The 14229-nt window shown below is 41.5% G+C and overlaps 2 protein-coding genes across 3 annotated transcripts; both read left to right on the plus strand.

Annotated features, from left to right (window-relative positions):
* The first annotated feature begins 2569 nt into the window (after positions 1-2569).
* On the plus strand, positions 2570-6410 carry cnpy4 (canopy FGF signaling regulator 4). The gene is made up of 6 exons (XM_084553207.1): positions 2570-2833; positions 2994-3120; positions 3240-3336; positions 3482-3604; positions 5339-5456; positions 5947-6410. Exons 1-6 carry the CDS (start codon positions 2749-2751, stop codon positions 6057-6059), a joined length of 663 nt encoding a protein of 220 aa, XP_084409333.1. The 5' UTR covers positions 2570-2748; the 3' UTR covers positions 6060-6410.
* Positions 6411-6457: 47 nt separating this feature from the next.
* On the plus strand, positions 6458-10777 carry LOC311494242 (zona pellucida sperm-binding protein 3-like). Of its 2 annotated transcripts, none has more exons than XM_084553187.1 (8): positions 6458-6975; positions 7102-7220; positions 8056-8159; positions 9243-9417; positions 9572-9689; positions 9769-9851; positions 9934-10052; positions 10656-10777. In XM_084553187.1, the coding sequence occupies exons 1-8, from the start codon at positions 6550-6552 to the stop codon at positions 10730-10732; spliced, it is 1221 nt and encodes a 406-aa protein (XP_084409313.1). In that variant the 5' UTR covers positions 6458-6549; the 3' UTR covers positions 10733-10777. The 2 variants fall into 2 exon arrangements, with proteins under 2 accessions (XP_084409313.1, XP_084409314.1); XM_084553188.1 differs by having other exon boundaries at positions 6458-6945.
* The last annotated feature ends 3452 nt before the right edge of the window (positions 10778-14229 follow it).

Consider the following 14229-nt stretch of genomic DNA (forward strand, 5'->3'; position numbering starts at 1 on the left):
TTTTGTCAGGCTTCCAGGCTAGCTGCTGTATACACCGATCAGGCATAACATTATGACCACCTTCCTAATATTTTGTAGGTCTCCCTTGAGCCTCCAAAACAGTTGTGACTCATCAGAAAAATGGACATGGGCCTTCTGAGGGTGTCCTGTGGTGTCTGGCAACAGAATGTTGTTAGTGGGGGATCATCTGAAGGGGTACATACCTGGCAGAAGTAGCCGGAGGTCCTGCAGGGTCAGTGTGTGTGTGTGTGTGTGTGTGTGTTGGGAGGGCAACGCGAGGTCAACAGTACGGTAACGGTGCTGTTTTGGTCACCGGTGATATGAACCGCTGGGCTGTCTGAGTCAACTGGCGTGAGCGTGGCGGCGAGATTCGGTGTCAATATGTGTGTTTGTCGGGGCCCGTGGCAGGGTCAGGTCAGGGGCTCGCAGCGCCGAGGGGAGAACTCCTCGCTTGTGCTCGGCAGATACAGCGCAGGTCGGTGTCGTCTGTTATCAGCGAGGTTTCGATTTTGTCTTGAGTCACATTCATGGAGAGAGACGGAAGGAAAACGTGTGAGGTAAACAATTTGAACGAATCTTGCTGCAGCTGGTTTAAACACTTTGTATGCACGTTTTGCAAATTACTCCTCTCTCAGCAGGAACTTATTTTGCTCTCTATTTGATAACCTGTTTGTCTCTGTTACTTCTACATCCGTGTGTGGTTGGATGAACCTGTCTGTGTCTACATCTACATCTACAACATATTACATGCATACAAAAGAAATTGCCTGACAAATGTGTAACTATACAAAACAAAAAATGTCTGTTCAGGCGTTTGCAGTTTACTCACAAAACTTTAGAGGAAATGTAATTTACACCTCATTTTAGACAAGTGCTGTAATTTTAAGTTTAAGTGTTGCAAATGTCAGATATTTTACCTTTCAGTCACACCTATTTCCTCTTTCGTCAGATGAAACTTTATCCTGTTTTCAGGATTGTATCCTCGTCCAGTCATTTAGGATATCCCCTTTGTTTGGACGCCTCCATTCACGCTCTCTTGAAAACTACGGAGCGTGTGTTCACTTTTTCCTCTTCTTCCCAAAGTCAGCTGTAAGAAACCGACTGACCGCGTCCAGAACAAGTCTTTCTTCTTCTTTCCTCTGAATCTGTCAGAAGTCTCTGGTTCATTTCCACCACATGCTTAACTCAGTGTCAATTATTTCACTGGACCTGGATGAAAAAAAAGCATGAAGCTTGATGTGAGCGCTCCAAGTTTCATGGCACCATCTCTGATGGCCGCGTATCATCTGAGTGAGTGTATATGTAACGGCTCTCAGGAGCTCATGCATGAGTGTGTCCCCGTGTAATTTTATCTTCCTGCAAACAGACAATAGACTGACAGTCGCCACAACAGGTGACATAACACACAGCTAGAGCCGTGGAAGGCGTCTCAGCAGTAAACTCTACAGTTACTGCGGTTACTCTTGAGTTTCAGACACTTTAGATGAACACTTTATCCTCTGACGCCCCTGTGGAAATTTCTTTGCTGCTGGAGAACATAAACAAATGTGTTTTTTAGGAGTGTGTGTGTGTGTCTATGAATGGACGTGTGTGTGCATATCACTTACGGCTGCTTCGGCTCTTCTATTTGGTTCACATTCTTTCTTCTCCTCCCTCTTCCCCTCCTCGTGCCCCATCTCCTCTCCTTTTGGTCTAACACGGCCTATGACTCCTTCTCTCCTCTTTTTCTTCCTTATCTTTTCAGTGTCTTCTCCTCTTCCCTCCTCTCCTCCCTCACGGACTCCCAGAGTATCTGTTGCTGTAGAGTGTGCTGCTCATGACACCTGAGAAACTGAGAGGCAAGCGCCTTCTGTTTTAACCGCTTCACTGCCAGATATTGATGATTCTGCCCCATTCCTCATCCTAACTGTGAATCGCTGAGCCTGACCATCTACAAGACCATTAACTGTCATATTATATCCTTATATTTTGCAGATGTATACTTTTGTAAGAAAAAAGGAAGGACTTCTGAGATGTGGATACATTATTCTTGGAACGTCCATCTAACAAGCCAGCAGATTTAAACTTGAAATAATCTCTCTGTGATGAAACTGTGAAAAAGATTTTCCAAAATATGGAATTTCTTGTCTGTGCGTATATTACTCCTTCAGATAGCTTAGTATTTTATCCAAATACTGCAGTGTTTTATTTTTAATTTACCTATGTGTATATGAAGCTTAACCTTGATAGCAGATCTATTTTACATAGATAATATGACTTTGGTCAAATTGGTTACATGCATCTAATTCATGCAGTTTAAACCTTTAATAATGATGATGTGGCCATTTAAAAAGAATACAGTATGCCAGTTATATTATATATTATATTATATATATTGCGCATTATACAGTAAAAAATAACATTCCCTCTTCATATTAGCACATACTATGAGCTTTTGCGCAACAGAAATTAACACCATTATTTTAAATCAGAAAGTATATTTAAATTAAATTATTAATTAAAAAATACTAAAATACTAAAAACTACAAAACTAAATTTATAAGAGACGTGCTTTACTTTGTGTGTTGTGATGAGTCTGTGTTGTCTATCAACAATCTTCCCTGACATCAAGAAATCAAACATCGATTAGTCACGTCTGTTTGCTTGCCTTACGCATGCGCAGTTGCCAGACGTCTTCAGGGAGATGCCGATGTGGCGGACGTAACGCTAAACTTTTATTAAAACAAAGTTTTGAAGCAAGCGGTTGCGATGAAAGCTTTTATTTTGGTTTTATTTTATGTCTGCAACTTTGTTACGGCAGAAGAAGACGAAAGACTGCCGAATAGATGTGAAGGTAGGACGGGAAAGTGACATTAGCTAGCTGTAATCTCTCTTTTAGCACAGGAACACGAGTGTGGCGTTTGTTTACAAATTTAAGCTGTGAATGTTTGACCTGCCCGTGAATAGGAAATTAATCTATAACGGGTTTGCATTTGTTTTTCTTGTTTTGTCAGTGTGTAAGTTTCTGACAGTGGAGCTACAGGACGCTTTGGAGAAAACGGGTCGCTCCAAAGAAGTCCTGGAGGTCGGAGATGTGCTGGACACAGGCAAGAGAAGAAGAAAAATCAAATACAACACGTCGTAAGTTCAATCAAGACGTATCCAGAGACATTGATCTCAAAGGCTGAGTAGTACTTTTCATGATCTGTAAACTGTGTGTGTGAAGCCTCCATTTAAACCTTTTATGTGTTTGATTTCAGGGAAACTCGACTGACTGAGGCGATAGACAACATCTGTGAGGGCATCCTGCAGTACAGCGTTCATGCAGAGAGGCCTGGCAGTCTCCGATATGCCAAGGTAAAACATATCACTCTTCAAATAAAGGGATTAGCCTCCAGCACACTTAAAAGGGACCAGTTTACTCATAATAAAGCAGATGTACTTGTGAGCGATTCTCAGCTTGTGCAGCGGACTCACAGCTGGCTGGTTTGTGTGACTGCAGGGCTCCAGTCAGACCATGACGACTCTGAAGAACCTGGTCCACAAGGGAGTTAAAGTGGACCTGGGCCTGCCGTATGAGCTGTGGGACGAACCCTCGGTGGAGGTGTCGGACATGAAGAAACAGGTGGGAGGCTTTTTGTGTGTGCCCGCGTACTGAAAACGCTCGGAACCAGACATTGATGTGTTCTCATGTACGTGTTATGTGTGCGGGATGAGATATGAAAGAAAAAAAACAAAACATTTTACATTCATCAGGATGTAGTAGCCTTAATGAAATGATGATTTGAAATATTTGTCTTTTTGTCTCCGCTTACCCGGGGTTGCTGAGTCTATTATGTGAGGAGCTCCGAGTAAAGCTGCTGCTCCTTTGCATCTAAAGTGGCCTATTGAGGTGATCTGGGCCTCTGGTGAGGATTTCTCCTGGGAGGTTTACAGAGCACGGCCAGCTGGAAGAGAAAGCTGGGGTAGACCCAGAATTAACTGGAGGGATTATACACACTACCTGGCCAAAAAAAATAAATTGCTGCCTGGATTTAACTGAGCAAATATGTACAAGCCTCCTATTGGATAATTACTGCATGGGTGATTATCTTTCAGCTGGCAACAAGTTATTTAACCTCAACTGATGCAATGAGTAGCTTCTCATTTCTTAAACAACCATGTCTAAAGACACATCCTGTGGTTGTGGAAAAGATGTTAGTCTGATTGAGAAGGGTCAAATCATTGGCATGCATCAAGCAGAGAAAACATTTAAGGAGACTGAAGAAACTACTAAAATTGGGTCAAGAACTATCCAACGCTTTATTAAAAACTGAAAGGATGGTGAGGAACCATCGACTTTGAGGAAGAAATGTGATCAGAATAAAATCCTGATTGATCATGATCTGTGATCACTTAAATGTTTGGTGAAATAAAATCAAAGAAAAACAACAGTAGAACTCAGGGCTATGTTTAATAGTGAAAGTAAGAACATTTCCACACGTACAATGTTAAAGGAACTAAAGGGATTGGGACTGAACAGCTGTGTAGCCTTAAGAAAACCACTAATCAGTGAGGCTAACTGGAAAAAAAAGGCTTCAATTTGCTAGGGAGCATAAAGATTGGACTCTGGAAGAAGGTCATGTGGTCTGATGAGTCCAGATTTACCCTGTTCCAGAGTGATGGGGGCATCAGGGTAAGAAGAGAGGCAGATGAAGTGATGCACCCATCATGCCTAGCGTCTACTGTACAAGCTTGCGGGGCAGTGCTATGATCTGGGGTTGCTGCAGTTGCTCAGGTCTAGGTTCAGCAACATTATGTTGCCCAAAGAATGAGGTCAGCTGACTACCTGAATATACTGAATGACCAGGTTATTCCATCAATGGAGGTTTTCTTCCCTGATGGCACGGGCATACTCCAAGAGTCCAGACCTTAACCCCATTGAGAATCTTTGGGATGTGCTGGAGAAGGCTTTGTGCAGTGGTCAGACTCTCCCATCATCAATACAAGATCTTGGTGAAAAATTAATGTAACACTGGATGGAAATAAATCTGGTGACACTGCAGAAGCTTATTGAAACAATGCAACAGAGAATGTGTGCTGTAATCAAAGCTAAAAGTGGTGCAACGAAATATTGTGTGACCTTTTTTTTTTTTTTTTTTGATGGCGACTTTTTTATGGCGTAGCAGTATATGTTTAGCACCTGTCATCGGCTTAGCAGATTTTAAATATTTGGCAAAAAGTCAGTCTTAACATTGTGTAGCAGCTGCAATAAAAAAACAAAACAAAAAACAAATACACCTTTTTAATACTACTTAACATCGGCTGCGTTTGAGCACCTAAATAATAGCTGGTGTGTGTTTCTGTGTCTGTTGTTCAGTGCGAGACGATGCTGGAGCAGTACGAGGAGGTGGTGGAGGACTGGTACTTCCACCATCAGGACCAGAGGCTGGAGAACTTCCTCTGCGAGAACCACATCCTCAAGTCAACGGAGCTCGGTAGGAGACGAATGGCGCGGGGAGAGAGTCCTGGAGTCAGTCACTCGCAGTTAAAAGCTATTTATAAATCTCCAGTTGAGAGAGTCTAAACGCATCTAAAGTGTATTACGGTCGGGAAGCAGATTGCACTGCACATCTTTCCCATGATGCCATTTTCTCATTTTGAATGTACACACCCATTAGTTTTATTTGCTTTACTCATGAACTCCTCACTGCACAGATAAGGAACACAGATCACCAGAAAGGTCAGGACCAGAGCTTTGTAAAGAGACTCGTCACATGTTTGTACATACCAAACTAATCAAGTTACGATGACAGATTGAAGCTAATGCAATTACTCCCAAAACAGCCCGGAGTATCACACCAGGTCAACTGTTTTAATCACTGCAAATGTGAAATTTGAACATTAACAGTTAACGGAGCCGTCACGGAAGAAGCGACGCAGCTTAAACCTCCTCCTCATGTTTCTGATTTTCTCTCCCTCTCTCAGAATGTCTAAAGGAAGTGTGGAAAGGTGACATGGGCAACAAAGGAGCGGCTGCAGAGGGAACAAGCGCCAAAGAGGAGGAAGTGGGAAAGACTCATGACGCTGGGGAACTTTGAGGAAAACCTTTAAAACAAACAAACAAACAACAAAAAAAAAAAACGACACTAAACCTCAACCTCTACATCTGTGGATGGAAGCTGGATATCAATGTGTTTATTATGAGGTTTTCAGCCAGTATTACTCACATTTGAACTTTTGAAAGTCGTGTTTCTGACATGACTCTTTGTACGAATGAACCCTTTTACATGTTTGTACGGCGTCCGCCAGTTTCAGTGTTAATCGCGTGTGACCTGTTGTGTCTCACCTTATGCTAATATAGAAACACATATCTATATTTTTTACTCTAAATGCAGACCTGAAATGCGATATGTTTGTATATTTATGTTGAATAAAATGAATTTTCTGGATTACCATGTTTTATTCTTTCAGAAAACGTTGCTGCCGCTCACTAATCAAGGTTGATTAGTGTCAGGCGTGCTCCTCTGGGCTCACGGTGACAGCCGCACTAAAAACAACTCGTCAGAGAAGCTGTCGTGAACTCAAACGATGTCTCCTCTTCCCGTTTATGTCATAGTTTCTCTGTATATTGTTACAGTGACGTGCCACACTTATCAAAGCAAACCTCTCTTTCTGTCTTACTCTGACCTGGCCGCCCTCGAAGCAAACTCGCAGGACCAGCCCAGCGAACCCCACTCCCACTTTAGGAATCCCGCTGGAATAATAACTGCAGTTGGAGATGAAAAGGCCAAGACCTTTGTGGTGAGATGTCAGGAGGACAGCATTGAGATTGTGATGAGCGCTCGTCTGTTTGGGCCTGCAGAGCCCACGCGACTGAGCCTTGGCGCCGCCGGAGCTGCGCAAGATCACTGCGCTGCCAAGGTGACTGTAAAAGGGGAGTACTTCATCAAGGCTCCGCTGTCAGAGTGTGGGAACAAAGTGACGGTTGGTGAGATTATTATCACAAAAAAATGTGTACGTACAGTTTGTTTATGTAAATTCCCCCAAGGTCTTTTGTGCGTCTGAAGCAAAGCTGGATCACAGTTGAGCGATGCTGCCACCTGCTGGTTTTTCTCGACGCGTCCTTCACTCTTGCTTCAGTTCACAGAGAGTACCGTGCTGTTCAGCAACCTGCTGCTCTACTCGCCTCCTCCATCATCACCCGGTGACGCCTCTCAGGTGGAGGGAGTGGCCATTCCTGTGCAGTGTGAATACAGAAGGTGCATTTGCACAGACACAGTAGTTTATATATGCTTTACAGGGAGATAAAAGACAGAAGACAGATGTAAAGTACTGGCTGTGTATGTACAACCCCACAAAGTAAAAGTCAAGTCAGATAAATAATGAGGTTTTTTTTTGTTTTTTAAAAGACATGCACTGCCTCTTCCTCTTTATGAAAGCAAAAATATGGTAAATTTTAGTTTTTCAGTTGGACCAGTCGGAGATACTGATCACTAATGTTTAAGAGTCAAATTTAAAGAGATTAGTCGTAAACGTGACAAGGATCAAATGAGAGAAGCTAACACCAGTGAATAAGCGATCAATGTTAAGTCTTGCCGTATAATTCTGCAAGTCAGACTCTTTAACTTCAGCATTTCTTAGCACTGCTGCTGAGCTTCTTTCTTGGACATATAGAAAATATAATACATCTGTCTATACCAACTCATCCCTGTATTGCTTCATGTCACCTCATGTCATCAGGGTTCGTCTTTATTCATGACCACTTACAACTTCAACCTTTTTTTGGTTAGCCACTTAAACCTGATGTAATACATAAATATTTTTTGTACCTTTTACATATTTACTTTTTTATATAGTTTCTCTTGTCTTACCTTATTCCATTTTTTGTAATTTTTTGTTGTAACACCTTAATTTCCCCACGGGGATAAATAAAGTCCTGTCTTATCTCTCTTATCTTAAGTGTCACATGTTTTGTCTGCCTTTATAACCACCATGCTATGCTGTAATGAGTTAAATGAATGATTTCTGGTGCATGTTGCTCTGATGGAAATGTCTGTTACATCTGTCAGCTTAAAGTCCTTTTCTTACTTGCAGAAGGTACACAGTGAGCAGTGGAGAACTGAGGCTGATGCGGAGACCCCTCGTCTCCGTCCTGCCAGCTCATCTCAACCTTGACTTCCACCTCAGGCTCATGACAGGTGGGTTGGTTTCAGTCTGGTACACTAAAAGACTTCCTTCTCTTGACCTCCACACTTTTTATACAAATGTGCTTGGTCGGAATAATCCAACAGTATCACAGCTGTTCAATACTTTAAAAAAAAATACAGATGTCCTTTCTGTTAAACTGGTAAGGTGATGTATTGGACACCATGTTCCACTAGAGGTCAGAGTTGAGCAAGGTGGTGACTGCAAGTTTAACAAACAGAAAAATGATTTGGACTCTTAGCAAATCAATTAATATGCCACATACCACTTTATTTTGAAGAGACTTCCTCCAACTGCAAAAACAGTTTATTAGACATGATTTTATTTAACTGTCAGTCTGCTACTTCACACTATAGCTTGTTACATATTGGGCGAGAAGCTACAAATTTGTTCTCGCTCCCAGGGCTGCGAGAACAAGAAAAAAATCTCGTTTTGGCTAAAGTAATTTACACTTCACGAGAAACTCAAGTGCCGAACTCCAGGGACGTCCTCACAGATCCCGCCCACTCCAGTATACGTCTCACGCGCCTTCAAGCATTGTGGGAGATGTGGTGGAGACGAACGGCGAAAGGCACTTTTCTTATCAATTGTCGCTTTTATAGCCGTGTCCTTCATGTCGATCTCTAGAAGAGATTATCGGTCACACTGCTAATATTAGCATCTGGGAGCTCACAGAGGGGCTGCTAGCATTTCCGCTTCTCTGCGTTAACCACGCCCACGTCCAATTTCTGACCAATCACAGACTAGTAATGGTAGCAATAGTAGACAATAGTGGACGCCACACGAGAAATAAGTTCTGCCCAGTTGGCGTGTCGAGAACAAGCAGCGAAAACTCCCAAAGGAGGAGCGAGAACAAACTTCTGTATGTAACGGCCTTATCTCCATTCACGCCAACCACAACCAGTTAATGGGTCCTTCAGCGAAACTCAATGCAAGAAGGGATGTTATTCATCATAAAATACTGTCATATATGGTTTATATTAGTGAGATGTCATAATGGCATGAAAAAAAAATACATACAGCTCACTATACTGCCCCACAAAGCATATTTAAATCTGCATCATATCACTAATCAGGCGACTGGAGCAGTGAGAGAAAGTCCTCTGTCTACTTCCTGGGTGAAATGGTCAACATCGAAGCCTCCGTAAACCATCGTCATCTTCCTCTTCGTCTGTACGTCCACAGCTGCGTGGCCACTCTGACCCCTGATGTGAACTCTAACCCCAGATATCCCTTCATAGACCACCAGGGGTGAGTCCTGTCTCTGCAATGTCTACGGTAGTTAATTCTCCAAATGAAAACGACTTCCTTTGGACACATTGCTGCCATAAATCTTTCCAATTACTTCCTAATAAAAGCTGGAGGAAGAGGTCCAGTCTGATAAGAATTAATCTGTTCGTTGCAGATGTTTCACAGACTCCCAGCTGAGTGGCTCCGGCTCTCGTTTCCTGCCCCGAGTCCAGAGCAATCTCCTCCAGATTCAGCTTGAGCCTTTCCTCTTCCACCAAGATGACGGACACCCTGTCAGCAGCAAGTTCCACACGTTTCTATGAATATCTGTAATGATAAAAGCCTCAATATGTGTCCTACTGTGTCCTGTAGATCTACGCCACGTGTTACCTGGAAGCTTTGCCAGTGTCAAAGAAGGACCCGCTGAAAAAGGCCTGTTCTTTTATAAATGGAAGGTCAGTGTTTGCAGGTTTAAGTTAAACTAGATCAGATGTTCTGTTGTAACACATATGATATAAACATGTTTCTTCCTTTCAGGTGGAGGTCAGTGGATGGAGATGACAATGTCTGTGAGAGTTGTGAGGAAGCTCACAGCAGCAGTTCCGAGTTCAGCCACAAGACGGCGCCAAGGAGCAACAGACAGCACAGACAAAATGGTGCTTCCTGTGTTGTATTTAGTACTGTATGTACACATCGATCAGGCATAACATTATGACAGGTGAAGTGAATAACATTGACCATCTTGTGACAATCCAATGTTCTGCTGGGAATTTTTTGGACCTGGCATTCATGTGGATGTAACTTAGACATGTACCACCCACCTAGACCAGACCAGACACCCCCACCCCATAGCAATGACATTCCTTGATGGTAGCAGCCATTCCCAGCAGGATGCAGCCTGACACAGGCGCACACACACAAACGGTTAAGGAACAACTAAAAAAAACATGAAGAACAGCACAAGGTGTTGACCTGGCCTCCAAATTCACTAGATCCCAAACTGATCAAGTATCTGTGGGATGATCCACAGAGGCCCCTCCCCTCAACCCATAGGACCCAAAGGCCCCCACTAACAGCATTCTGTTGCCAGACACCACAGGACACCCTCAGAAGGCCCATGTCCATTCTCTGAGGAGAATTTTTGGAGGCACAAGGGAGACCTGCACAATATTAAGATAGGTCATAATGTTATGCCTAATCAGTGTATAATGTACAACTACAGGTTGAAAATAAGATTAACTGTGTTGCTTTTCTTGCAGAGCTGCGCAAGGAGACAACTTTGGGTCCAATCATATTTCTTCCAGAGAAGGCTGAAACCAGTGGAAATCACAAGTAACTGGAGAGTGTATTATTATTATTATTATTATTATTATTATTAAAGGTTGAAAAAAAAATTCAAATTCTAACATTTCTTAATATAAAAACTGATTGAGTTTTTGACGTTTTTATGATTTATTTTCAGACTAAACCTGCTGATGCATTAGAAAAATGCTTTCATTTAATCCTGTAACCTCTTAGTCCTTAGCTCTGTACCTAATGCTTAATATATAAATGGTTTCCATCTGTAATTATATCAGATAAGGCGTGATCTTTTAAAAGTTGCTGGGCTTTAAAAAAAAAAAAATAGTCTTCTAGTTGACATTCTAGTCGCCCATATCCAGTTAGTGCAGCCTGTACTGTTGACAAGTTTTGTTTGACAACCTTTTCGCAGCAGGGCTTTGAATTTGTCAAAATCACTCTTTTCAAATGTATTACAAGGAACCCCCTTTCTGTGATAAAACTCCCACCAGACGCTATTAGAAAAATATACACCGCATTTTTATCCTCTTACACTAATAGGTCATTCAGTGTTTAATAATGTGTTTCCTGCATCCCCTTAGTTTGGTTTCTCATTTAACTGGAACCCAAAAATGGATTTGGGGCAAATGTATAGATTTTTAGCAATTATTTACCATTTGTAAATTCTTGATATATGCAAACTGATCTTTTACGCACAAGCTGAAGGCTCTTAAAAACAAGGTCTTCTCTACTTGCGTTCCTTTTAAGTTAGACCAAAAGCTTATTTTTCAGAATTTTGTGGCGCAGTTTATTTTTGTCCACGACTGGACTAGAAATGAAGGAGAGCTAGGCAGATGTTTGACATGCAACAACAGCCCCTGCTCAGAGCATCGTAGGCCCTGCAGGACGTCCCACAGTGATGGATAGTTGACCTGATAGATGCTGGAGGAAGGTCTGGACTCCTAGCCTCCATCTCTGAAAGCCATTCATCATCGACGCGTTCCCCTTTGAGGGCGAAGCATTGTTATTTCATCACAAGCAGAAGCAAAACCATTTCAGTCCTGACGGTTGATCCTTGAACTCAGCAGGTTGACTTGTGGTTTATTGTTGAGTTTTCCCTGCTCGCATAACAACAATCTGCTCCCCATCCCCGAGCCAGCACCTGTCAGCCTCCGTGCCAAAGACGAAGTGAGGGAGTCTTTGGAAAAACAAAAACACTGCTTTTGGAATCACGGCAACCAGGATAATTTTCCATTCAGCTCTTTGTGCCAATGGTGTTATTTTAGAGCCGAAATATTTAGTGACGATTGTTTGTGTTTTTTGAAGACATCTTTCTTGTTGCAAAACAAATTCCTATGAGTAAGACTAGTCTCCAGATGAAGCTGAGAACTCCGTTAAGGCTCACGTCAAAGCTTTCTCCGTTGTTTCCTCCCTTTTCATTCTGCTGTACACGTCGTAGGGGAGGTCAGAGGGGAGGGAACATGATCTCCCTGAAGATCCGCTCAGATGAAGGGGGGTTGATCCGCGCAGCAGACGAGACATGTGAGATACAGCTCCACGTTACCAGAGGGTCTTCTTACAGCCTCTGAGCCTCCATATCCAAAGTAAAACAGTGAATTACGCTGATGTAATGAGTTTATTCTCATCGCTAAAGTTTCATTTCCAGATTATGCTGCTGTTAGGAAGCCACGGAAGAAACATGGCACTCAAGGAACTAACATGAACAAATACTTGTTCAGTAGAGAACAGTATAACATGCAGAGTATTGCATAAAACATCATCAGTGCAAGAGTGATATGTAGTTATAACAGTAATGCAAATAAAGTATTCTGTAGTATTAGTAGTAGTGCAAAATGGTCTGTAAATTGTGAAGTGGCAGAACAGTTGTTACATAATTACATACAGCATACTATAAAGTGCAGTAGTGAAAATGACCTGTGGAGTCAACAGTAGTGCAAAAGCATTTTAATCTGTGTTTCATTCTGAATCATTTATGACCCCTCGGTTCTTTCCTGCCATGATGATACGGAATTAATTTATAGGTTTGTTAATACTAGTACTCAGGTTCACTGGCTTGATGGCTTTTCCCTTATTAATAATTCATCATATCAGGCTTAATTAATCGGTAATTAAACGGTTCATAAGTTGTATCTAATTACCTTTTATCATTTTTAATGAAGATTAATATTGATTTAAAATTATCTAAACTTTTATAATAGTTATACAAATATTCTCACCAGAAGAGAAAAATAATTGGTTTTATTATTGGTTTAGTCGAAAAATACACTTTTTGTTACAAGTATTCAACATAAGTTATGCATAGCACTTACTGACGTGCATATACAACACTGTCGTCAGCATAAAATTTCATTTTTACTTTGTGAAGCTGCGGCAGGACAATAACAAGACAGTATATAAACTAAACTGTAGGGGATCTAATACGGGTCCCTGAGGTACACCGTTTGTGTTAACTTTACTGATCCTTTGCTACGAGTTTAAAAATGTGCATATTATATTTATTATGGATCAAATGAATTTACTGCCACCTTTAACTCATTAATTATACACATCTATCTAAAAAGTTTGTATTGATTTTAATCTCAGTTTTTTTACTTCCTGCTTAACTATATTTTATCAGAGTACATGAGGAGGTATTGTTGAATTTTCCCTCGTCCATTGTAGTACATTTTTGCCTTTACAGTGTTAATTATACTTTTGCACCACTGCATACATGTATTACAATCATTTTCCACTTGTACCAAAATATGCCTATGACCATGTGAGTAATTGAGAAATTACACTAGACAGCAGATGCTAATATAATTTCTATATGTTTCAGCTTCACACTCGTAGCTGATCATTAAACCAAACTACAGTGCAGTGTTATATTATGTTAATAAATCTAATCCATCAAACCGAGCCCACATTGTGAAATGTGCTCCTATTCTGTCATGGTGAGTGAATGTCGAATTTTATAATTATACCTTCATGGTGTTTTGTTTATTGTACCAGGAGTATCTTAGCACATTTCTTGCTGCAGGCTGCGAAGTTTGGCAGCGCAAAGCACCTGTCAAAGACCTCCTTAAGAGTTTTATTTAGTAGTTAAACATTTTTCCTTACATCGATGATTTCTGTTATCAATTAGTGTTTTTCTTTCATTAAAAGGCACCAATTTAACCTTCACCTCCAGATCAGCTCATTGAAATCTCTTGTGTCTTTATATTTACGTTGCCAAAGTGCAATATTGACGCATAAACGTGCCATTCCACCCCTCAATTTACTTTATTGCACTTGTACCGCGTCCAAAGATAGCATTTCTTGAGTGCACCGTAACTACACACACTCAAACACACACAAAGCACACCTGGGGAAACATTCCTCCAGGGGAGTCATCAATCAGTTTTATGTCTTTCTCTGGGAAACTTTCCTCCTCTCCAATCAAGCGTCTTCCCTCCCTCCGCCCTGATTCTCTTTCTAATATTTCCATCTGTATCAGTTTTGCTTCACATCTGAGAACGATCCACTGCAGCCAATTAACTTCAGCCATTTTTCCTA

The sequence above is a fragment of the Chelon labrosus genome (assembly GCF_963514085.1).
Source record: "Chelon labrosus genome assembly, chromosome: 1".
NCBI classification, from domain to species: Eukaryota; Metazoa; Chordata; class Actinopteri; order Mugiliformes; family Mugilidae; genus Chelon; species Chelon labrosus.

Bases quoted from the DNA above. Each gene is read 5' to 3' on its own strand.
- cnpy4 (XM_084553207.1), top strand. From the start codon at position 2,749: ATGAAAGCTTTTATTTTGGTTTTATTTTATGTCTGCAACTTTGTTACG. The intron at 2,834-2,993 runs GTAGGACGGGAA...TTGTTTTGTCAG, and splicing joins ACTGCCGAATAGATGTGAAG to TGTGTAAGTTTCTGACAGTG. The intron at 3,121-3,239 runs GTAAGTTCAATC...GTTTGATTTCAG, and splicing joins AAAATCAAATACAACACGTC to GGAAACTCGACTGACTGAGG.
- LOC311494242 (XM_084553187.1), top strand. From the start codon at position 6,550: ATGTCTCCTCTTCCCGTTTATGTCATAGTTTCTCTGTATATTGTTACA. The intron at 7,221-8,055 runs GTGCATTTGCAC...TCTTACTTGCAG, and splicing joins GTGCAGTGTGAATACAGAAG to AAGGTACACAGTGAGCAGTG. The intron at 8,160-9,242 runs GTGGGTTGGTTT...ATCACTAATCAG, and splicing joins CCACCTCAGGCTCATGACAG to GCGACTGGAGCAGTGAGAGA.